Source organism: Lepisosteus platostomus, chromosome 17 (assembly GCF_059453375.1).
Source record: "Lepisosteus platostomus isolate fLepPlt1 chromosome 17, fLepPlt1.hap1, whole genome shotgun sequence".
Classification (NCBI taxonomy): Eukaryota; Metazoa; Chordata; class Actinopteri; order Semionotiformes; family Lepisosteidae; genus Lepisosteus; species Lepisosteus platostomus.
Genome location: NC_142627.1, coordinates 9,090,498 through 9,116,018, shown reverse-complemented (window position 1 = coordinate 9,116,018; position 25,521 = coordinate 9,090,498). Strand labels below are relative to the sequence as shown.

Genomic DNA, 25,521 nt, shown 5'->3' with positions numbered 1-25,521 from the left:
TTAATATCTAATAGGTGGTGCATTTAATTCTAAATGAAGTCCAAGACACTGATTGTGCACAATTATATTGTTGTGACAGTTTGAGGCATAAGAATGATTAAAATCAGTCCCCCATGACTGCATCTATCTTACTGCAGTTAGATCAATAACTCTAGGCAACCATGGTTAGGGTTGCAGGGAAATTGCCATACAATATTGGTACTAAATGTTTGCCTTGAACTTCTCATTTATACCTCTTGCCAAGCCACACTATCTAACTCTGAAGTCCCCCCCTCCACCTGCTGCAAAACTAACAAATCGGGGTGAGACGGTGGCAATGAAGCACACTTACATTAAAACAAATTAAGCTTTCTAGGCTTTTCTCAAGATAAAGTTAAGAGATTTAAGGTGAAGGGGGAAAAGACCCATTTTAGAGTTGAATCAGATACATTTAATAAAATCCTACCACCATAATTGACTGGGAAAAATTACTATTTAGCACAATCATTGAAATGGAGTGCAGAATAAAGTCTGGTATTAAAACCTGGGCGATTAGCCATAGGTAAGTTAACTAGAGTAACACTTTTGTAAATCTCACTTTCATGACATCCTTCTTTCAGAAGTGACCAGTTCACTAAAGCTAATCCTTAGACAATTTGTTTTCTAAAGTTGATTAAAAACCATCCGTTGCACTTGAAGGAAGAACAAGGCCAATATAGAATTCTTTTATTGAAAAGGGAAAACACTAAACAGCAGATCACCACATAGGAAGCATTTCCCCCTGGGAAAGAAAGTGCTTTTTTCTTTTCTAGTGAACCTTGTAAAATCTATTTTAAGGACAAATAACATTGTTCAAGGCTTATTTATTAGAAGACATTGTCCAGAAATCAAATGACACTGAAAAGGGACAAGCAGGAAGCACCATCCAGAAGCTCCATCAAGAAAACACCCCCTTACTCCCCCTTTGAAGTTATTTAACCTCAAAATAAAAATCAAGGTTTTTTTTTAAAAGCAAGACGACATTTCACAACTAACCCAATAGGACCTGATCTCCCTTGCTTCCCCAATTTAATCTGCATGAATTACTATAGTTTGATTTTATGTACTGAAAATAAATTACAAGAAATAACTTTAAAAAGCAACAAAAATAAAGAAATCAAGTTCCACTAGCATTCCAATTTGCTTTGCCAGGAGGGGTGGAATTACAGTGCCCAAGGCAAGATATTTCACATTGTTTTAAAAAAGCATTCTCACATTTACACCAACCACAAAACATTCCTTTACATTAACTGCACTTTAGCCTACTACAGAATCTTTTTTCAATAAACTACAAAAACCTTTATAGAAAACTGGTATTTATATATTTATAGTTCATATACATGCCCTATCTCTGAGATCTGATAAAAAATCTAAACTGTACAGACATGAGCTTGTAGGCAATGTATTTTGGATGGAATTGTCACAAACATTGGCATAATCAATTTACATTAGTGCTATGTTACAGAAAAAAAGAAAAGTCACCTTTAGTACAGCTTTTCTTTGATAAATCCTTTTAGGGCCAGTCTGCAGCTATGAAGGCAAGGCAATGTACAGTTGTGAATTAATTTCCCCTAATTACAGTAACTTTACCTTGATGTTGTGCGTGCCGTGTAGATCTGATATCATGCAATGTTTAATACTGGTACACACTAAAATTGTTATTAAAAATGTAGTGGCTCGAGGCTTCGCAAATCTGTTTCCACTGAGGATCTTTAAATTTAGTCCAGACAGGCTCACAAAAAGTCACTAGGACAAAGGTTTGCTTGAGTTAAACAAAGCAGCTGCAAAGCTGCCTTTCCCTGAAATACCCTTTAAACCAAACCAGTGCAATCCACTTATAAAATTCTGCGTACAATAGAGATAAAAAATTCTAAACCAGCGCTCACTGTCCCACTGTCATGGGGACAAATCTCAATTCCCAATCAATCTAATCAAAAAGTGGGTGACGCATCAACCTTGTCACATTTAGCAAGAACATTTTTCCCCACTTTGAACCAAAAGAAAGACTGCAACAGTTCGCCAGATGGGCATCTTCAGAATTGGTGGCAGCATTCGGTGAAGCCGGATCAGCTCTTAATTCTACATTAGAGAGCAAACTTTGGTTCAAACAGTCCTCAGTCTACGACGAGCATTCGAGTTACAACAGAGTCGGATTAAAGGCGCCTGCGATCGGGCCTCTCAGTGTGCCTTTAACTTGGCGTGCTGGGTGACCTGCCCTGCTATTGCAGCTTTGATGGGGTTGGCCACAGTCTGTCTCATGTTGTCTTCCATAACATGATCACTCAGGGGCTTCAAAACCTGAAAAGTGAGAATGTGCGACAGGAAAAGAATATGGTAAAACGAGGCTAAACTCAGAGGGGAAAAAAACCAAAACAAAGTAAATCTGGACATGAATGAAGAAAAAACGGAAACGGTAAGAAAATAAAACATTTACTTATAAAAGATACCCTTTTACTCAAATAAAAAAAAGTAAACGATGGCAATGTGAAGTTTGATGTGAAGATCACACAAGAATAACCAGAACATCCACCCCACTCCCACCAACTGTCCCCCAAACCTCTTAAAAAAAAAAAACAGTTCAAAAGATCTAGGTGCAAACCTGTACTCTACATGTGGTGTGAGCCAAGTAGTCTGCACAGTATTTATCTAGACCTGCTTGGCCTGTCCACAGCGCTGACAATGTACTTTATAAAAATAAAAGACGAACACCCAGCTCGAGAACAAAGCCAAAAACTAAAAAACAGCTAGTTTTTCTTCTTGTTATTGTTGGTTGAGGACAGTCTCTTTCGCGTGGCAGGTACAAAAGAACGCCTTGCCATTCGACTTCTCAACAATTCAAACAGCTTGGAAAACACCTAAAAGAGGGAATGGGTCAAGTTAGCAGCAGACATGTTAAAGAAAACCAAATAAAGTTGAAGCAAGGAAAAAAGCAAGGGTGGGATGTGCCATCCTGTCTCACCTTTCTGGGAGTCCTCTGTGTAGCAAAGGAAAAGAAGCAAGAACAGGGTTAGAATAAGAGAAAGGTTAGGATTTAAAGCAGGGAAATGTCAAAAGAGACCGACAAATCAGGCAAGCAGCAATTCATGTCATCACTGAAATGTGTGGATCTTGGATCAAACTCTCTCTAATTTGCGAGAGGTTAACTGCACTGCAAAACGCCCCAAGAGGCCAGCAGCACACAAAAAGGTTGAAGGGGAGAGGGAATTATTCTGTAAACCAAAATCAGTCAAAATGGAACACTGGATTAGAAATTCTCAGATAAACTGGTCAAGTTACATCAACTAGTTTCCTAATATTCTGGAGATCTTCTGAAGTCTGAAGGCAAAAAGGTGGAGAAAACCGTGCCTTCCAAAGTACGCCTAGGCGTGGTGTCGTTTTATCTTCCAGTGGGCTGGGCAAGGCATTCATCTTAATGTACTGCTTTGCATGATTCTTACACTAAAACCACTGGAAATGCAGTTCTAACCAAATATAAGTGTTTCTACAACATTTGTGAACTCTGATTTTGGTGTACAAAGATGGAAAACATTGTTCATTGTTTATGAAGCAAAAGCAGGTTGCAAAGCTGAATTCAACAGGACAGATGCAGGATGAGTAAATTGGCTTCAACTTAAATGGTCTTTACAGCAGCTTACCTCATACACTATATAAGAATAACCTACTACCTGGGTTTAGATGCATTTCCTCACAAACGTCACTTTCATACATTCTCCCAAAAACAAATCTTGCAGAAGTTCAAGTGACTTTTAATAACAGCCGAAGCAATCCACTCGGACACTTCTCCTGAAAACAATGACCTCGCCTCGATCTTGAGCGGGAATCCAAAGTCAGAAAGGACAACGGAAGAACAGCCGACACCCACCTGCTCCCATAAGGTCTCCGCTAGCTGATCGATGAGCATCCCCACTTCTCGGAACTCTCCCGAGTACTTCACGTACGCCCAGGTGCACAAGGACACAAGAGCTACTCCCATGATGAGGTTACAAAGGGTCGCTACCGGGTTCAACCCAATAAAACCAGTCACTCCTGAGACGATGTACATGGCCACCATAACGGCAAACAGAGTGGCTGGCGTGCGGGCGGCGAAGAAAATGTTTTTGCTGTCGTTGTGCTTGACAAAGTTTGCATAGGCCTCGTCGATTTCCGCCTCGAGCTGGTCCTGGTAACGGCGGCAGAACTCCTCCCCTCCCATCTTCTTCACGGAGCAGAACTGCTTGACGCAGGACTCCCGGAAGCCCTCGTGCCTGCGCTCCAGCTCGCTGGGAGAAATGTAAGGCTTGTCCCCGCCGCAGACCTGGGCACGTTACAGGACAGGTTAGCGGCGGCGGTCGTACTCTAGGCCAGGACAGAGCGAGTCGCGCGGTCCTCGGAGCGCGCGGCTTCCTCGAGGAACACGCGGGAGCCGTGCCGTTCCCTCCAGCAGGTGACCCAACCGGTGTCAGATCGACCGCAGTCATTTGGGGGTAAAGGACTCTGCAATTTCTCCTATATGCTTATTTCCTCTTGAGCTAAAGCCAGAACCTCATTCAATGGACAAGCCTTTTCCTCAGTCAAAAGTAAGGTCAGGTAAACGTTATACATGATTTAAAACACTCCAGTGTGAGGTGCAATAGACTCTAAAGTAAGGCATCTATCAGATTAGTGAAAAGGAGATTATTGACCTTAGAACCTCCACTTAATTGCAGTTTATTTTCAAGGCGCTACACGATTGTTTTGTTTTTTTACGGTGTGCCTGCACTTAAGGTTCATCGGATTGCGGCGTTAATCAAGCACGTCCACCAAGAGCTGCAAAGAGCATCTTCAGAACTGCTGCAAAGCCAGGACATGCCTACCTGCTCCATGCTTTTGTTGTAGCCGTCTTTTGCTCCTGCAACAGCTGCAAGGTTGTTGGCCTCAGCAGTTGCCTGGGTATGAACACAAAGCACTTCATTACCTGCCGCACCAGGACAATGTAATCGTCCATTTTCAACAAGTGACAGTCCACAATTTAGACCCGAATAAACCTCAAGACTGAATTGGTGTTTGATGGAATTGTTCCATCCTGGGGTTTCTGCAGGAAATACGGGGACTGTGAAATGTTATTCAAAGTGCAGACAATCCTTTCGGACTATAGGATGATCTTCTGTCATTTTCACAAATGCACCTGAAATTCACGCAACATTCTTGATTGCACAATCTGTTGCTATGTGAAAAAGGGAAAACTGATCCCATTAAATGAAGGGAGGACCTAGAGTGTTCATCATACACTCACTGGCTAAAATATGAGGAAATCCCAGTCAAATAAAATAGATTCTCCCAGTGGCAAGCAGACCATATGTGCTTGACTTGAAAAGACAAGACGATTCCAACACCTCCCTTGGCTGAAGAATTCCCATGTCAACCCTACTGAAAACCAGTATCCGAAACACCCGCTACCCTCATCCCAGAGTGGGATGAATGGGACTAGGCTGCAAATATGCCAACATTGGATGAAGGAGGTTCCTAGGATTTTCTCCAGTGAGTGTAAGTAGTTGAGTGTGTGGGGGAGAGAGACAAAAGCACAGCTCAATAACCTTCATCTCAAGCAAGTAATTCTATCAATTCACTGCAGCATTATTTGTGTATAATTAAAAAAAAAATTAAAAACAAGTGTAGGAGCAGTTGACAATCCAGTTACCTGCAACATGGATTTGGGATGAGGGAGTTCCTCTCCTTGATATATCCGGATATATGCCTAGAGATTAAAAAAAATACATTAAGGAACAATATCCGTGGTGCTAAAATGAAGGCAAAAAATGATTTTTACTTACTTTAAAATACTCCACGAGATCTCTGCAGGTCACTTTGGATCCTCCAATTTCTTTTTCTACCAAATTCTTGGGGGCTAGTAGCAATGGCACAAGAGACTGCAGCTCCTTCTTGAAATCACCATCTATATCTAAACATCACAGTAGAGCCGCCAGTAAGTTCATACCATGCAGAAGAGAACAATCCTTCCCATATTTTTTGAGTTAGCCAAAGGCAGAAAACACTATTGGAAATACATTTTACACCATTGAAAGTCGATAAGGTACACACAATTTATTGAATAAAAAAAATTGACAAAACTGGCAATAAGTTTTAAAATGAGAAAAGCCAACTAAATGCACCTGCATTGTTCAGAAATGTGAAATATCCAAAATAATGCTGGCCTTTCGCTGCAGACTATGGTTCTTGGCTAAAGGTGTAATTTCCTTTGAGTTCAATTAGCTCTCGATGTGCAAAGGACAAGACTCGGATGGAACAGAGTGGAGACCAGGCAAGATCTTCACGTACTGAAAGTCCTGGAGAGCAGTTCCTTCTCGCTTAGAGTGGAAGCAGATGAAGGGCTTGATGAATTTTGGGGTGAATGTGAATGCCATACCTCTTAATCTTCCATCAAAGTGGGGATTAGTGGCAACTTTTAGACCAGGGTGTGGCAGCAAGAAACAGCCGATGTCGGAGAAACAAGAATGGATGTGTTTCCTTACATTCTGGAGCTCCTCATGCTGGTTCTCCTTCACCTGTCGACAGGAGGCGAACGTTGAAAACCCTCTGAAGAGCTATTCTGAAGCCTTGACAGATGGGTAACCCCTACTGCCTGCTGCACACACAGTACCCTCCAGCACGAGATGCTCTTTTTATCCCACAAAATAACCAATGGCAAGTCTGGCTTGGAGGCCATTTCACTCGTAGCCTTATGTAGGTTAATGAAAGGTGAAGCAGGGCTTAAGCAACTGACAGAGAGCAGGGCTCCTTGATAAATACTCTGCAATGCATGCCTCAGCCTCTCAGCAACTCTTCTGAAACAGCTACGATTTCACTGTGCTCCCCGATGTATAGGAAACTCAGACATTTCCAGTTACCCACCCCAAATTATGCAACAAACCACTTTTTTTTTTTAAAAAAAAGGATGTTGCACTCACCTGCAATCTCTTCTCCAAAAACTTCTTTCCTCCATCCAGGCCGTAAGGATGTTCGTATGGATAGCTCCAGTCTCGAATAAGAAACATAAGTTTCTGGGGGGAGACAATGAAGATGGAGCATCAATGCTCATGTTTCAAATTGACAAAAAAAAAATGCACTCTCCTAAACTCTCCCAGCTCGTGGGAAGGGAAGATTTGACTCTCCAGGTAGGAATAAAAGTTGGGCTCAAAGAAAAAAAAAACTGAAAAGTGTATTTTGAAGAATTATTTGAAAGAAAAGGTTTGATACAACCATCAAAAATGTTGGCAATTTTTTTCTGCTAAAGGAATAATTTGTATTTTAGAGACTGTGCATGATGCATGAGGAATGTAAGCAAGCCTAATGATTTAAGGGCTGAAGGGGCCAGAGCATGGTCGCCCGCTCATGGTTTTGACTTCAGCCTGGGCCTTCACACCTTCTGTGTGGCGTCTGCATGCTTGTCACATGACCGGGGGGGGTTCCTGCCACAATCCAAAGGCGTGCCAGCCAGGTTAACCGGCCCACATCCCTAGCCAGCCATAACCCAGCCCACTGTCTGCAAGGACAGGCTGTGGCTCATCATGACCTTTTATTGTACTAGATTGTTACTGAAAAATAAGATACATGTTCATCACCAAAGGCAATCCGAGAAAAACATACCTGAAAGGGTTTCTTGTAGATTTCCTCCATAGCAAGGCGTCCATATTCCGTAAAGAGCTATAGACAAATAACAGAACAAATGATGAGCTTCATCTTAAATGATTTTTTTTAAAAAAGATCTAGATCTGTAGATCTTTGAAGAGATTTCAAAAACCTGATGTCCTGTTTTCCCACTACCCAGTTTCAATAACCTACCTTAAGCACAACAGTAGTTAGCAAATTTGTGACTTGTGATTAACACAGCGCTCTCCAATACTTTGCTTGGAGTCTAATGAAATCAAGTTTGCATCCTATATTTACAGTGTTTGCATGAATACGTAATGAATATAGTGGGGGGGAGGGGGGGGTATACCTACCTGAAGATGTTGAAGATCATCTTCCTGTATGTTCTGGGACAAGTTGTACACCTGTAAAAGACAAATTTAAACATAAAAACCGAGGCACAGACCTCTCCCTGCTCTTCACTTAACCCATTTAAAACACCACTTCCCTGAAGATTAAAAGGTTCAATATTGCTTTTTAACAATGCAATTACCTGCACCCCTCTGTACAGGGAGATGAGAGTTAAACTGCTCATACTGAAGAGTTAATGGAAAAACCACAAACCTGTACTGAGCTGGTCATGGTGCTCAGTGCAAACACAGTTGCACAATCTTTGATGGTTGACTGGCTGTCAAAGGCCCCCTGAGTGTCAATTAAAAGCACTGCGACCTACAAAGGAGATAAAGGTCATTTACCACGTGCCCAACCATACACAACATCTGCAGCAGACACTCTGCACTGCCAAATATAATTACAGGGACACGAGAGGCTGAACATTTAATAAGAGAAAAATTAACTGGTAAAAACGGATTATGAACAGCCTCTAGTATGTACAGGAAGTATGCACATTGTTTTAACAGGATTCCAAACACATTCACTGGCAAATCAAGAGAATGAGCCAAGCGAGCCAGTTGTGGACTGGAGTGAATGGTGAAAACTGTGAAGCGCAGTTAAGAGCTCACTTATCTGTTCTACGAAAGAGTAAAACTGTGGGACCAACGGAAAAGGATCTTTCGGATGAACAGGTAAACCCTTCACTGCGGGCAGACTCACCTTGCTTCCATCGGGCTTTTCCACCACAAAGACCTCGCTCCAGACCTGAATGCCGGTGGTTTCTCGTTCACAGCCCCCGCGCCAGGTGAAGCCGGTCAAGGGGTCTTCATGGCCTCCCAGCCAAGAACTGGAATTCTAAGGCAAAGAAAACAAAAACCATTTATGCCCCTTGACCATGGCCTGTGAATGTTAAGACATCGGCAGTGCCAAGCTGTACCACTGGAGGGCACTGTGCCGTCAGCATTCATAAAGAAAGAGCTCAAATCAAACCACACACACCAGGGAACTACATGGACTCAGCCAACATCTAATTCACACAATTACTGGAAACAGGTTATATGCCCTGATAGGGTTAACTTTCATACTGTGCAGAAATTGGCTGGTTACAAAAGATTTCAGCAGGCTGCAAGAAAGCCCTGTGATTCTTATGAAAGACCAGCGAGGGCTTCTTCAGGGGTTACATACCCCGACTTGCTCTCCATGAGACACACAGACGGGGAGAGAAGCCTGGGGCTGAGCGCAGGGTCAGCGCCCCTGGAGCAGTTGGGGTTAATGGCCTGGCTCAGGGGCCCAACGGAGTAGGATTCCTCTGCCGGCCGCGGGATACGAACCGGCAACCTTCCAGCCACAGGCGCAGATCCTGAGCCACAGAGCCACCCCTCCGCCCAATTTGACAATGTTTCAGTGTATGTGATGAAAACCCAATCATTTATAGAACATTTTAAAAGTAGTACCATTTCCTGCAAACAGGACAAATTCATTAAGTACTGGAACGCCTTTAGTGCACTTCAGAATTCATGCATAAACTTGCACGTTCTTTGCAAGACTATGAACTACAGTGCCTTGCGAAAGTATTCGGCCCCCTTGAACTTTTCAACCTTTTGCCACATTTCAGGCTTCAAACATAAAGATATAAATTTTTTATTTTATGTGAAGAATCACCAACAAGTGGGACACAATTGTGAAGTTGAACGAAATCTATTGGATTTTTGAAACTTTTTTAACTAATAAAAAAATGAAAAGTGGGACGTGCAAAATTATTCGGCCCCTTTACTTTCAGTGCAGCAAACTCACTCCAGAAGTTCAGCGAGGATCTCTGAATGATCCAATGTTGTCCTAAATGACTGATGGTGATAAATAGAATCCACCTGTGTGTAATCAAGTCTCTGTATAAATGCACCTGCTCTGTGATAGTCTCAAGGTTCTGTTGAAAGCGCAGAGAGCATCATGAAGACCAAGGAACACACCAGGCAGGTCCGTAATACTGTTGTGGAGAAGTTTAAAGCCGGATTTGGATACAAAAAGATTTCCCAAGCTTCAAACATCCCAAGGAGCACTGTGCAAGCGATCATCTTGAAATGGAAGGAGTATCAGACCACTGCAAATCTACCAAGACCTGGCCGTCCCTCTAAACTTTCAGCTCAGACAAGGAGAAGACTGATCAGAGATGCAGCCAAGAGGCCCATGATCACTCTGGATGAACTGCAGAGAACTACAGCTGAGGTGGGAGAGTCTGTCCATAGGACAACAATCAGTCTTACACTGCACAAATCTGGCCTTTATGGAAGAGTGGCAAGAAGAAAGCCATTTCTCAAAGATATCCATAAAAAGTCTCGTCTAAAGTTTGCCACAAGCCACCTGGGAGACACCCCAAACATGTGGAAGAAGGTGCTCTGGTCAGATGAAACCAAAATCGAACTTTTTGGCCACAATGCAAAACGATATGTTTGGCGTAAAAGCAACACAGCTCATCACCCTCAACACACCATCCCCACTGTCAAACATGGTGGTGGCAGCATCATGGTTTGGGCCTGCTTTTCTTCAGCAGGGACAGGGAAGATGGTTAAAATTGAGGGGAAGATGGATGCAGCCAAATACAGGACCATTCTGGATGAAAACCTGTTGGAGTCTGCAAAAGACCTGAAACTGGGACGGAGATTTATCTTCCAACAAGACAATGATCCCAAACATACAGCAAAATCTACAAAGGAATGGTTCACAAATAAACGTATCCAGGTGTTTGAATGGCCAAGTCAAAGTCCAGACCTGAATCCAATCGAGAATCTGTGGAAAGAGCTGAAAACTGCTGTTCACAAACGCTCTCCATCCAACCTCACTGAGCTCGAGCTGTTTTGCAAGGAAGAATGGGCAAGAATTTCAGTCTCTCGATGTGCAAAACTGATAGAGACATACCCCAAGCGACTTGCAGCTGTAATCGCAGCAAAAGGTGGCTCTACAAAGTATTAACGCAAGGGGGCCGAATAATTTTGCACGCCCCACTTTTCATTTTTTTATTAGTTAAAAAAGTTTCAAAAATCCAATAGATTTCGTTCAACTTCACAATTGTGTCCCACTTGTTGGTGATTCTTCACATAAAATAAAAAATTTATATCTTTATGTTTGAAGCCTGAAATGTGGCAAAAGGTTGAAAAGTTCAAGGGGGCCGAATACTTTCGCAAGGCACTGTATGTAATTACTGCAAAGGAACAAGTAGTAGGTTTATTCCATGCTGAAAAAAAGAAGAAAGAGAACACAACGTTTCGGCCGTGGAGCCTTCTTCAGGTGTGCAACCTGAAAAAGGCTCCACGGCCGAAACGTTGTGTTCTCTTTCTTCTTTTTTTCAGCATGGAATAAACCTACTACTTGTTCCTTTGCAGCCTACGCATGCTGACGCAGCTACCCACCTGAACTATGTAATTACTGTACTTTGGACATTTCTGCTACAAATAAAATGTTACAGCAACACATTGTTTAAAACAGATTTAACTTAATTCATAGAATTAAGTTTCTTATTTCAAACTACAGTATGTGTATGAAACTTACTCTTAGCACTTCAAATTGTATTCATATTTGAAACCGATAATTACTGTGATTAAATGAAAACTTAAATTCATCTTAAATTAAAGCCAGAAAACATGATCTAAGCCCCTCTCATTTCTAAAATTGCATTTATGCCACTGTTATGAAATTTATAGCTTTAAATTGAGGTTTAAAGCATAATCATCTCTAGATATCAGACTACATGAGAGCAGCAACCTTCAACCAGGGAAGCAATTAACCAGTTGTTTTAAACAAAAATAAGCAAACAAATTGCAATAACTAAAAAAAAAATAAATGGTTGTTTTCACATTATTTTATTTAATCTGTAACTTGCACATATAGGCCTAGGATCCCACAGCTTCTAAAAATACGTCAGCTATGAGAAGAATGAGACATTTCACTGTGTGCAAACATCCCTGGCTTTTATTTAAATGGGAGAATTTTAATAATAGATGAAAACGGGTGTGGGTTAAACTAACGCCTAGCCAATTTGGAACAGCCACGTGTTTTTCACAGCTCAGCTGGCAGCTCCGAACACCGTGATCGCACACGGGGGAGAATGGGTGGGAGGGGTCTGCCCGCACTTCCTCACCCACACTCCAGCCATTTATCTTTTAAACGTCACGGGCAACACCACCCAGCTGAGCAGTCCCCCAGGTGTACATTCATGCGTCGGCTCAAAGCGTCCCATACTCACGCCAGTCTACAGAAGCACACAGGTACAACTGAAGACGCAATCAAGGATTTCGGCAAACCTTACTGTAAACCTGCTGAACGGGATGGATGTATCCACAGCGGCAGTGAGCCACGATGCTTTAAGAAACATTCGCTTTGCTGAAATAAAACCTTTTCTACACTTGGCAGGAAAGAAAGCGATCCATCAAAAGCATCGAGATGACACTTTTCAGATTTAATATTGTTATCATGCCGTGCTGGTGAACTACCCTGACAGCTGACTCGTTTATATCAGACAGGAATCGTCACGCGTTTCCATTTCACAGAGCTTTGCTGGTTTTTCTTAAAAGCGGAGTTGCAAAAATAAAGCGTGAGGGTAAGGGAACAGATGTCAGAAGGCAGAGATAAGCACACGGAGACGGCTCAAAGCCTCCCGCTTCCCGTTGCGCCGGCCTCGTACGCGTGTGCAGATAACGGCTCCCCGTGGGGAGGGCCCGCCCCCGCCCTGCCCGTGTTGGGACAGCCAATCACAGAGGCTCTGCCAAACAACCCCCCGGCCTGGACCACACGTTCATGTGCAGCATTCTGGATGGTTTCCAGGCTGCAGTGGACATGCACGGACACTCGGTGACTTTGCACTTGTCATTCTGCCCAGCATGGAGGTACCTTACGCATCGAGAACTAGGAGCTATATATAGTCTTGTAGAAGCGATGGGAGAAAAGACCAAAGACTACAAAAATAAGTCCAGCAGCTTGGATTGCATTTGCCCTAAACATGCTGTTGACAGAGTAGGACTGCCGCCTCAGTTACACCTCTGACAAGCATTTTACAACACCAACAGCGGAAAACAACATCAAAAAGCACAAGCATGACAAACGACAGCTATTCTCCCTCACAGCACTACCAGTCTGCTACACCGCTTCTCCAAAGTAAAACCTGGTATCAATTTGTTCTGTGCGATGTAGGAATGAAAATGCCTATTGTCTCTCCTGGTAGTAAATACAAGCTGAAAGTTCATGTACTATAGGACATCCGAACTTTCACAAGATGCAGTAAATTGAGTGCTCTGCTGTTTTGGACAACAAAACTGTTGTAAACACACCCTAACCTTTCATCGGAATTTCCAAAGCACCTAAGGGTTTATTTTTCATTTGCACTAAAAAGGAAAAGATAGAAAGTGGTCCAGGATGTCAACTTGACCATAACTTGACCGTTCTCAATTGCTGTGAAATCACAAAATCAAATCAAAAGAACATCTAAAAGGACACCGACAATCAATCAAGAAGTAATTTCGTTTCTCCTTCACAGCATTAACACAAATACAAAAATAGCTCCTCCCAAGTTACCCGACCTATAAGCAGAAATCACAGCTTGTAAAGTGATCCACACATCCTGCTGCAAGCTCACCGACTTGACAAATACCGCCAGGGCCAGGAGTCCTCCCAGTCACCTCCTCATGAGGAAAACCAGCTCTTCTTCCTCCACTCAGCCCCTCACAGGTAAGTTAGGACAGCCTCCCATTTCAAGCAACTTTAAAATGCAGACGCCCCTGCCACGTCTTCGTTTTCAGAGAAGCATGAAGACGTAAAACGTGGGTATTACAGGGCACCTAAATGCATTTCTTGGTCATTTGAAAGCTCATCACGAACATGTTTTTCTTACAGTGAACTCAAAAGGAGCTGTTCATGAACTTCAGAAAAAAAAAACACAACCTACATCTCCAGCGTCGGGGAATGCTTAAAGCCTCTGCACACTTTTTAACAAAAAAAAAGAAAACCGACAATTCTCAAACTGTGCAAAACTAGCACTCTACCAAGACCACGACAAAGACTGAAGTTAGCAATTCTAATATTATTTATTAAGATCCAATCAGAGATGCTGCAATTAGTTGTGATGACTCGGAAACCCAGCCTGAACTATGGACTGGGTTCCATAGTTCGTACGATCGGTTCGTACGATCGGAAGCAGGATTAGCCCTGGGATGCTGGGGGCATAACCCAGGGAGAAGCTTGGTCACCCCAGCTGCCACCTCATTGTATGTCTTCAACTGGCCACCAAAAGGAAACAATTACAACGCATCTCAATGTGTTTTTGGAGAGTGTGCACAAATCCAGTACTGTAAGTGTTCGGTGCTGGTCAATACGCTGTAGATCATCCCCATGAAGCTCAGTGAAATGTGTGCAAGAGATTTTGGCTCATGCTCGGGCATCAGCTGACCTGGAGTCAAACAGGGGCCACCAGTGTAAGCAGCACATCCCATTGCAGAAGGCAGATATGACCATTTAGAAATGCCACGCGCGTAGACATCCCTGCCACACCGCACTTAAGCTCCTGGCGACGCCACCCAGGGCGCCTCGTCGCCGGCGTACGTACCCCGTTGTACATGTATCGCAGCATGAAGTCCAGCAGGAAGGACTTGCCCTTCCGGAAGGCCCCCGCCACCGACACCACCACCACGTTCAGGTCCCGGATGTGCTCCTGCAGGAGGATGTGCTCCAGGGCCTCCTCGTCCAGCTCGAAGTTGTGGTCGTCCTCGTGGGCCAGCACGATCTGAACGGGCCGGGCTTCTTTCATGGGGACATCGCCGCCGTTCAGCGGCCAGCCGTCTGAGTTGAGGGAGAGCCGTTCCACACCGCTCACATCTGGAACACCCCAAAAAAAAAAAATTATAATCATGTCACCTTTTTCTACTGCACTGCACGTGCTAGCACAAGGTTTCTCTGTTGGAGCTATCCTGGATACACTGCCAGCCTGCCGATTCTAGACTTCTGGAGTCCCGAGATCATGACAGATGACTAGTCTATAATCAGCATTTAATAGAATTATTTAGCTCTCATTTGCCTTGAAACAACCTTGCCTGCTCATACGTGACTCTAGACTGTCTCAGTAGCTACATTTCTTGGCTGGTTGCAAGTTTAAGAAAAAAAAGCCTACACAAGCAGGCAACAATCCACACATCAGAGGAGCACTCGCCGAGACCAGGAAATCGGGAAGCAAATGAACGGAGCTCGCTCTCTCTCTCTAACTCAGTTCCCAGATAATAAATACAACTCTGCAGTTACCACGTCCAGTTCCAACAAAAGATTCTTTTTTTATTTCAGCACAATCAAAGCACTATATAGTCTTTGCCCTGGGGAAAGAGAAAAACCAGTCATTGTTTAGGTCTGCTCTAATTTTGACAAAAGTGTGAAACATTACAAGTATTCTGACACATTACAACACAGACCTGAAATTAAGGAGCACCTGGACTTCATTAAAGAACTCCCATTTAAGTACTATTCCAAAACGGGATCAATAAAATTAAGTTGACACTTGTACTTGGGTATTTAAATAACTGATATAGTGAAACTAAAAAGCTATACCAAACATCATACAAACAAAATTATTTATACAAGTTTTTACACATTACACAGATTTGATACTACTCCGATATTTTAGGCATCATTTTATAGATCAGAACGAACTGCGACACTCCTACCACAAGCCACTAAAGCACTGCACTGGCCAGGGAACTACGTGGGCACAGGTGATGAGGTAACCAACGCTTGAATAAGCCAGCCTGATGAATATTAAGAACAATTCACAGGGAACAAACCTACATGCCTCGTTTATTAGGAGAACAATACTGTCGTATCATTAGTATGTTAGAGCAACAGCTCATGTGGAGCAGCGGGGCCAAATCCTCTTAAGCTATGAATTCAGGTTTTGTGCAGTCCACTGGGAGGAATGTGAGGCAGAGTTGTATAATGGTCTGCCAACTGCTGGGCACTGCAACCCAATTGATGGCCAGGTCCAAGGGTGACCGAGCTCCACTTGCAGCGCCTGACGACAGCCCGACCCACGTGCCCCCTCTCGCACGCTCATCCGCGCGGCACGCCCGCGTGCAACGGCTTTCTTGAGGGCCCAGCGCCCACAGTACTCCCCGTGTCCGTCTGTCCTGTCGATGGCCAGCGTAAACCGGCAAAATAAATGGACCCGTGCCACACGCGCGCAATAAAACACCAGTGCTCCCACTACAAAACAAACTATTCTCATTTTCGGGAGCAACAGGGAAATTTGTTGCAGTTATAAGCGGTACGGCTCGCTTGTATACATGTCATTATCCAATTATCTTGGCTCTCCAATGCCTTGCAGCAAATATGTGCAAACCATCCCCCAGCCCCGGCACATGACCCAGAGTGACTTCAGAGACTTCGGAGCCTGTCCACACCACTGCTTCTTCACATGTCAGCTCTCATGACCCGTCACCCACCCCGGGAGGAGGCAAAAACGGGACTTAAGTGCTCATGGGTTTTTTTTAAAAGCCATCGTTCTCAATCCTCTCTCCTCCTTGAGTTTTCACTAACAGGGCCTTTAGAACCACTTGGGCTAATTAAACTTCCTGCTTTTGAAAACGCTCCAGAGGGAGAGTGGGTTTTTGCAAAGAAACACTAAGAACTCCAAAACTCTTAAATTATCGGTGGCCTGACAGACAGGAACAACACTATTACATCTGGAAGAAGGTAGGCACAGGAAATGCCAACCGAGCGCGAGAGCCAAGAACTGTATTTAACTACAGATCCATCACCTTTATTGATTAACAGCCTAGGTAGATCAAGAACCAGAGGGGATGGGGTTTTTCCAGGAACACATCCACTTGGGGGAGGGTGGGGGTGGGGGAATGGTGCAGTGTCTAGCGCCCCAACGGCAGCCTCCGGATTCTTTCATGAACGCAGTGATCACTTCCATCAATGTTGTGCCAAGGACAAAACATTCAGACATAAAGAGTGTGGCAAGGGCTGGGCCTTATCACATTACTGCAAATGATGACATTGCAGGTATTACAAGCTGCCATATAGAACATGATATAAATAAACCTTCTCTATTTCACAAAGTTTCCCAGTGACAGCCAGCCATGCTCCTTATGGGCGAGCTAATGGAACCTCACAACCATCTAAATATACATGCGTGTAGCATACAGACTTGCGCTCGGGTAATACCGAGGCTCTTCCATGCATGTTCTCAAGCGTGCCTCTTCATGTGAGCAAGGCGTGAAAAAAAAAAAAGACAACATTGCCCTGCCAAGTTCTCAACAGCTCTACCCTGTCAGGAGACAACTCTCCCACTGGGGGCCCTTAACAGCAAGAATAATAAGGCACAGCGGTTTTTAGCATGCAGATGGGACAGGCTGAAAATCAGCCTCAGTGATGATTCTGGTCAACAGAAGATAACATTTGGAAATGCCTTGCATTCGTGCTCAGGTACTCTCGACACGGGACACAGAAAACCAATGACCAATGATTTCCCATTATATCATGCAGAAAGGCAGATGCTTGGAACAGCCGTTCAGTGTAAAATCTTAGCTGTATATTAATGTCCCAAGTCGGACATTCTGCAACAACAACCCCCACAAAAAAAATCTCACTGGAAAGGAAATGCACAGCCTACACAATTTGCAATTGTTTGAATATGTTACTTGCACTACCATGTACAGTGCCTACCAGAACCTTGCTCATTACATTCTGAATTGGAACCCGTGTTAGACATCTGGGTGGAGTACTTCTAGAAACGTATGGAATTCATATAAAAAAAAAGAACAAAAAGCAGACCTCGTACCACATACTGTAGTATGAATCACCCCCTGTCCCCAGGCAAGAGCCTAGGTCTAGTCTGTTATTCTGCTCTCAGAAGACGCACACTGAAGAACACGCAGCTTCTTACGGGCTCGAACTGGAAACAATCTCCTTGCTGGTCTTGTCAAATCGGATCAGTAGGAAGACCGATACCAAGTTGGCTCATACAGCACCTCCCCGTAACAAACGCCCAGCATTCTTCGAGGTTTCACTCGGCTACACGCTGACAATACAGCCTCCACCCAGCTTCCTTTTACAGTCAGGGTGAGGAGAACAGTGAATTCACTCCTGCGGCTTGACAGCTGGAATGGGACCTCAGAACACACAATCCTTCAGGCCAGCCAGTGAACGGACGTGGAGGGAGGCCTGCTGTACCACAGCCAGAAGCTAACTCTGTGCCACAGTGAAGCCAGTTCCCATGCCCCTTTACCCAAACGTGACCAAGCAGCCCACCCTGAAGCCCCAGTTCCGCACTCCTGGAGCTTCTTAACCAGACTAGTCTTCGTGGTGGAGATTAAACACCACACACTCCAAAGCTGCTATCTTGACAAAAATGAAAACGTAGCTAAAGTACTGGTACTTATGCACTCCTGGCATGAAGGAGACAAATTAAACTATTATTAGAAACCGCAACAGTTGTCAGGTATTTTTGCATCCTTGCCATTGAGCTTTAGGAAGACCTCACTAACACGTACTTATGCATTGTAAAACTGGGAAAACGCATGACACAAATTACCTACAAACAGCAGAGTGCCCACAAACTTAACATTGCATTAACAAATAAAATACACTCTTGGCAGTATGTGTGAAAGGATAAGTTGGTAAAGAGAAAGATTAATCTGGATTTACATTATATGACAGCAATGTACATACCAGACATCTGCTTTCCTTTTCAATTGCATTTCCCTTTAATTTCCTTGCAATTTAAGCCAAGGCTATCCTGCTGTCCTCACGACATCTGAAGAGCAAGAACTGAGATGCACAGCATGGCAGATGGGCAATACCCGATAACATGACATTCAAGATTCCCTCCCCCCATCGCTATATAAATACATCTATGCAAAAAAGGTTATTTCTTCTCAGCTTCTTCAAAAGAAGATATTTGCATGTCTTTAGCTGCAGTCTTTTTACCCAAATAAAATCAATCTACTGTGTTTAGGCAAATACAGTATCAAAACAGTACTAGCTGAAATAAACTTACAGTATATAGAACTTATGCATAGCAGGAAGGTTATGCTCAAATGCAATGTTAAAGGTAAACTGAAGTCCTCAAGGCAGAATTTAATAGATCTTTGACCTTACTAGCAGAGAACATTGCATGACGCACTGTAAACAGTTCTTGAAGCTGATATTGTATGAAATCCAATTCTTAGAAGGTACAAATAATCCACAAAACAAAAGTTAATTTACATCAATTTGTTTAAAGCTATAAAAGGTTAGGATACCTAGGATAATCACGGCCATAAACCGAGAATTGCGATGCAGTCGTTTTAAAATTCACGATGCTTTTCAAATAGTCAAAGATTAGGAGAACTGAAGAATGATGGAAATCATACCTGAAAAAACCAAGCTAGAAGAGCTGATACAGCATCACTCAGAAAGCACTCCCATTTCTATTAACCAACACCAAGCAAAACTGCTCCAGAACTGGTCAGACAAGGTCACAGAAACGTACTATTTCTGTTTGGGGTGGTGCGAGATGGGCACTGTACTTATGAATCAGTAAAGGGAAAAGCAAACAATCGCTCTTTAAAAGCAGACCATTTCTCAAAACCAACTCCAGAGCTGTAGAGCAGAATTGTGTAACAAAAGCCTGTTGTTTGAATTCTAAATCCGTAATCAAGAAACAGTTGTTTGAAAAGCACTCCAGTGAAACCAAACCTACACAATGATTGACTCTCTTAAGTCTTTTCACTAAACAACTAAAAAGATTTGGTAGCCTTAATAGAGTTGCCCCTAATGCTAAAGTTAATTAATGCAGTTTTCTTCACTGAATATTGATTTGACTTTCTGCTAAGATTTTAAGAACCAACTGTAGATTTACAGGAAGGGCTCTTGCATTTCTCTGAAGTTCAGGCAGGGTGCTAACCACAGTGCAAAAGTATCCAATACCTCTACCCGCATTCTCACCTTAAACTTTTATAACTGGGTCCCAGTTTTTGTCATTCAACTGAAGAGAGAAAAAAGCCCAGCACAAAGAAACATTTCTTGTCATAGGCCTAAAGCTTGGCACCAAAACATAGGACTGTCACTCTTCACAGAGATTTCAAGATTTCTTGAAGTTCATGTTTAGGAACTAACCCCTCCATGGCCCTTCATAACTGTGGAATACCAAGAAACTTGAGTGAAGACCGTGGGAAGTAGCTCTGAGCAGATCCAACAAAATTGTAAGACTCAGCTCCATTTTCAAAACAGGCATACAAGTTAAATGTTTTTGTAACACACAATAAATGGCATTTTAAAATGGCTTAATGCCTAAACTAAAGAAAAGCCTACTACTTGATGATGCAATAAGACCCTCCTCAGTTTCCTATAGTGACAGGCTGAAGGAACTTAACCTTTACGGTCTTGAACAGGAAGCCAAAAGAGGACTGGACACAAGCACTCAAATGCTCAAGGGCATGGACAAAGCCAGCCCAGAAGACTCCCCTAGATTGAACAGTGAGACACAAACCAGTGGACAGAAGCAGATGCCACAGAGACATGTGCAGTGAGTGAGAGCACCTGGATCAGATCAATCAGCTGCTTCCTACTGAAACAGCTGGACAGGCCAAATGGCCTCCTCTTGTTCGGACCTGTTCTTATGCAGTTTTTAGAACCGATTCAGCAGTCTGATCCACCGGCCGTTCCGCAGTCTGCAGTTCAGACCGCAGTCAGTCTGAGCAAATCAGTGCCCGGTGTGTGATAAGGCCTGCGAGAGCGGGCCGTGCCCTCCACAGTTCAGAGCAGCTCTAGACCAAACAGTCGTTATCTCCCCACAAGGCTTCCCCGCACGTGAGCGCTTACATCGGCTTGATAACCCCCAAATCTGGTGCAGGAACAGCAAGTTCTGCAAGCGCTACAAGCACAGCCCTCCACACCTAGCCTGACGGCACACACGGGCATCTCACAGGCGCGCGCGCAAAAAAGTCAACAGAGCTTTGGAAGAACAAACTCCTTCTGGTCAAGGTGCAGGCCAGCACCCTGATCAGAATTAAGCGACACGCAACCTCCTCGCTTTAAGGGCATCTCTTGCAGGGACTGTGGCCGACAGACTCCATCTATTGACTGTGTTTACTTCACAAGGTCCTCCTTCCGCACCACAGCCTTAGGAAAGGACTGCGCAGGCTGAAGCAGACCAACAGGAAGATCGAAAGACCCGCCGGCCGCTTCCAAAACTTAAGAAGCACTGGTTCCGAGTGGCCAAACGCAAGCGGAAAGGACTTCCTGCTGTTGATGCTGCAAGTCAATTCTGCGCTACAATTATCCGAAGACAAACATTACTTCTTTTACTCTTCTATATAAAGAGATTCACTGGAGGATTAATCAATACATACACGGATGAAAAGTTTCTCACCAATTTGGGTGATGCCTTTATTCAAAGGAAAAGAAAATATATACACACACACATCATGATACAGAAATAAAGTTAAAAATACAGACAGTTCAGTCTTGTTTTGATGGTGGGATCTGACAAATGTTTGTGTAATGGAAATGACCTGGTCTTACAAGATGGTCCGTGACCTGCTTCACAGGCTCAGATCATTAACAGGTGTTTCTGACTGAGTGCATGACAGCTGGCACAGGTCTGACTTACAGTCTTGTATTCATGAGGGTCCTGCTCATCAAGACATGTTCTGTACCGGAGGTTACTTCTTATGCATCAGCACTAGTTACATAACCCTGCATGTCTAACCAACACAAATTAATTTAATAGTTTATCATCTGGAAATGCCAAGTGTAATACACCCTGGACAGTTCCAAACTGGACCAGGGTTCAAATTGCAACATAGGAGACCAAAGTTGAAACAGCACAGCCAAGAAAAGTGAAACTTTTACTCCTTGCAGCTTGCAAAAGCAATGATTGGGAAAATACTGTTGCCTGAAGATTATCTCAGCTTAGGGGGGGGGGGGGGGGGGGGGGGGACTCTTCACAAAGTACTGACAGGTGGCAGGAGAAATGCAGCCAAATGTGTATGCTACTGTACTTCTGCACAGTGTGTAAAGTACGGGGATTTACAGGAAAGCAGTCAAACTCACGTTGTAATGCAACAGAACCAAATTCCACCAAAACTTGTTATTCCTTGTCAAGTTTTTTTGCTCGCGTCTGTCCATTCTTAAAATGCTCTGCCACCGCCTAATAGAGACTTGAGTTCAATCCACATAAAGCCGTGTGCGCCCAAGTTCTGCAAATCTTCAGCGATGGCAGGCGGAGGAGGGAAAAGTAGGACTGCAACTCGGAAACCGAGAAAGCGTCCATTTCTGATCTAAATTAGTCATAGAAACGACTTTTTTTTTTTAAAAAATGACTGCTCGTGGTTTAGTCATTTTATTCTGATAGGTGCAGTGGTAAAGCTCCCTGAAAAAAACTGCCACTAACAGCGCTGGAGGGTCATTTTACTGGCCACCGCAATTCCAGATGTGCCGAGCTCAAGAAACATCTGCTGGCGCGAGCCGGACCCCGTGTGCCACGCGCTGCGTAAGCCCCGCAAAATACCCCCCCCCACCCCCCACGAGCTGGTCAATTTAATCATTTAGAGCAGCAACCCCGGCACAGAACCACCCCTCAGTTCAGAATCTTAAACTGGTGCAACATAACAGGTGGCTTTTCTGTTTCACTCGCAAAGAAACGTCTAGCCCTTCGGGTAAATGCCAGTGCCCGGACCCAGTTCGGCTCGGTCCAGAGACCCGCATCTGGACACGCGCGCACCTGCGCAGCGCCAGTCACAACAGCTGCCGTGCCCCTACCTCCTCTGAAGTCGATATTGGGGAAGAAAAAATAAATAAACAGCGCCATTTATCTCTATCGACCTCCCGGGGGGGGTTCACGGCAATTAGCAAGGGGCATACATGCCTGAGTAAATAAACCCGCCATCTCAAAGGAAGGTGAAAAAAACCGCACCGAAACAGGTCAAAGCGCCCAACGCAATTCCAGAGACGTTTGCGACCCGGCGCCGGCTGTTCTGAAAAACACACACACATATGTATATCTGGACCAGGATAGACCGGTGTGCTTTATTTTCCTGAACACAGGGGTGACTGTATACCCCCCGCCCCAACCTCATCATTCCTCCAAGACCCCGGGACGGGCCGGCATGGCCACTCGTGGCCCGCGGGGCGGCGGCGGCAGCCCCCCGGTCAGCCCGGGCAGAGCAGTGCGGTCCAGCGGGACGGCGCAGGCCAGGTGGAGCCGGGACCTGGCGCACCAGCCCCGGCACGGCGAGCGCCCTGCCCAAAGTGCACCTACTCCGTGCGCCTAGAGCTCTCCCCGCCGGGCAGCGACAAGCGCGCACACACACACACATTTATTTTTTCGGTACAGAATTCAGCAAAAAAAACACACACACACACACACACACCAACAACAGATACAAAACAGAGCGCCAGCCGGCTCGCCGGAGCGGGGCACGTATCGCTTCCCGTCCCCTCAGAGCAACGCTGCTCGGGATAGCTGCTGGATAAACTGTTACCTTCGCCAAAGACGTTGCTTTTCCGATTTCGTTCAGAATGATTCCGAGCCTTCAACCCGCTCTCCTCCGCCATCTTGTTCTGTTTAAAATAATCAAACCCCGCTGACGTCAGGCGCTGAACCCCCCTTTTTTATCTAGTTCAGGCATCGCCAGGGCAGTCCTCTGGGTCCTAAAGCGGAGCCCCGCCGGTTTGCGGTGCAACTTTCTTTAAGTGCTCTATAACTATTTACAACAACAAACAACAATAAGTAACATCGAACCAAACAAACGCATACGCATACATGCAATATAAAAGTTGTTAGGGATACTTTTTTTTTCAAATAATCTTACATAACTTACATAAATATCACGGGTTGGTTTAGCTTTCTTATTTTTGGATGTTTTGAATGATTTTAATGTTAAAATTCAGTTTCTCTTTGAAGGTTAACAGTGCAACTCTCTGCTCCGACTGAACAAGAGTTACAGGATATCCTTAATAATGCGTTAATGATTTTCTGTTTCTGCAGCGGTGTCCTCGCCGCAGTTTTACTTCTGCTGAAAAAATGGCGGCAGTTTCTCTGATATCCAAAAGTTTAGTTTCATTTCAGACTCTAAAAACCTGCATTTGTGCTGTACTAAAGCATTGTACAAAAAATACAATTATTATTTGATTTGGTTGGATGAGCCAGAAGATTTTTAAGTTTATTCTACCAGCAACATTTTTTTCTCATCAATTATGTCTTTTTGAAAATGTGAAATATTAATTAAATGTAATATATTATTGCATCACATACATATGTGACACATGTCAATGCACACTAACTTTTATTACCAATAAAATAAATCGTTTAATTGTTTTCATTTAAATTCTCAATGTTATTTATAGTATCTGATTTAAAAAAACATATGTTCCATATAAAAAATAACTTTTTCTAATATAAGTAATTTATTATTTGTAATCAGGAATGAGGTGTTAAAATAATTGCCATACCTAAGAAACATTTTTGCTAATGAACTGTCCATTCTCACAATGACTGGAATTAAAATGGAAGACATTTTATTTCAAACATGTTTGTAAGTGGCTAAATGACACTGCAAGTCACAACTAGCAGCCCACTGGAGCTCAGTAGGTGTGAGTCTGGTCAGTACCTGGATGGGAGACTCCTGGGAAAGCTAAGGTTGCTGTTGGAAGGGGAGTTAGTGGGACCCTCTGTTTTTAAAAGCTATATTTCAGAATATTTCTAACAGATTGCTGCATTTTGAATCTCAGAAAGAGGCACGTGGCCTTTCAACCCATATAAAAATGGAACTGTTATGGTACTGGATGTTTCCGTGATATGCCATCTACTGAATACAGTTCTGGGATGCACATGAAATTTACAGTGTTGAAATATTTTGTGTTACTTTTCTTTCAATATACATGCAGTATATAGTCAGGTTTAAACTACTTGGGAACAGGTTTTTCACACAGTATGTTAAACAAAACCCCGGGTACGGGCATTAAAAAGGAGGAGAGGTCTGTTCATAAGGTTTTGAAAAGCTGAGAAGTCGGATCTGGAAACAGGTGACCCAGTTCTTTTTTACTTCAGCCTGAGTTTTATCCTCCAGTGGGCTAGTCTATAGCAGCTGAATGTTCATTAATCTGGTGCATTAAATTACGTTTTCCACTCATCCTTAAGAGAAGTTGTCTTTTGCCTAAATGTGACCACAGAGCTACAAAGAGAGGTTGTATATAGTTAAAGGTCCAAGCAGAAACCCTCAAACATTACTTATTGTGAGGAGGGAACTGGGTGGGGTTTTTACAATTGAGTCTTCCCATAAAAAAAGCTCACACCGGTTAAGTTAAGAATTAAATGCTAAACATGTTCATAAATATGTTCAATGGAGTATCCAGAAATATCCAGATGATATTTGAGCAATGTTTTCTCAAGGCATCTCTACATCTCTGTACAAGTAGTGGAAAACATTATTATGGATTTATAGTAAATCGGTTTAACTAAGCAAAGAGTTCATATTATAAGCAGCGAAGCCTTCTGTGTGTCTTCCAAAT

General features: G+C 43.6%; 1 protein-coding gene across 3 annotated transcripts; it reads right to left on the bottom strand.

The window, feature by feature from the left end:
* Window positions 1-690: 690 nt before the first annotated feature.
* On the bottom strand, window positions 691-23,652 carry LOC148646082 (atlastin-2-like). Of its 3 annotated transcripts, XM_088609866.1 has the most exons (14): window positions 23,493-23,652; window positions 14,585-14,853; window positions 8,716-8,850; window positions 8,227-8,331; window positions 7,977-8,027; window positions 7,621-7,677; window positions 6,942-7,034; window positions 6,401-6,539; window positions 5,808-5,935; window positions 5,675-5,731; window positions 4,851-4,922; window positions 3,881-4,312; window positions 2,978-2,992; window positions 691-2,873 (listed from the first exon to the last, which is right to left on the bottom strand). In XM_088609866.1, the coding sequence occupies exons 1-14, from the start codon at window positions 23,563-23,565 to the stop codon at window positions 2,763-2,765; spliced, it is 1,737 nt and encodes a 578-aa protein (XP_088465992.1). In that variant the 5' UTR covers window positions 23,566-23,652; the 3' UTR covers window positions 691-2,762. The 3 variants fall into 3 exon arrangements, with proteins under 3 accessions (XP_088465992.1, XP_088465995.1, XP_088465994.1); XM_088609869.1 differs by lacking the exon at window positions 2,978-2,992; XM_088609868.1 differs by lacking the exon at window positions 2,978-2,992 and having other exon boundaries at window positions 691-2,316.
* Window positions 23,653-25,521: the final 1,869 nt, after the last annotated feature.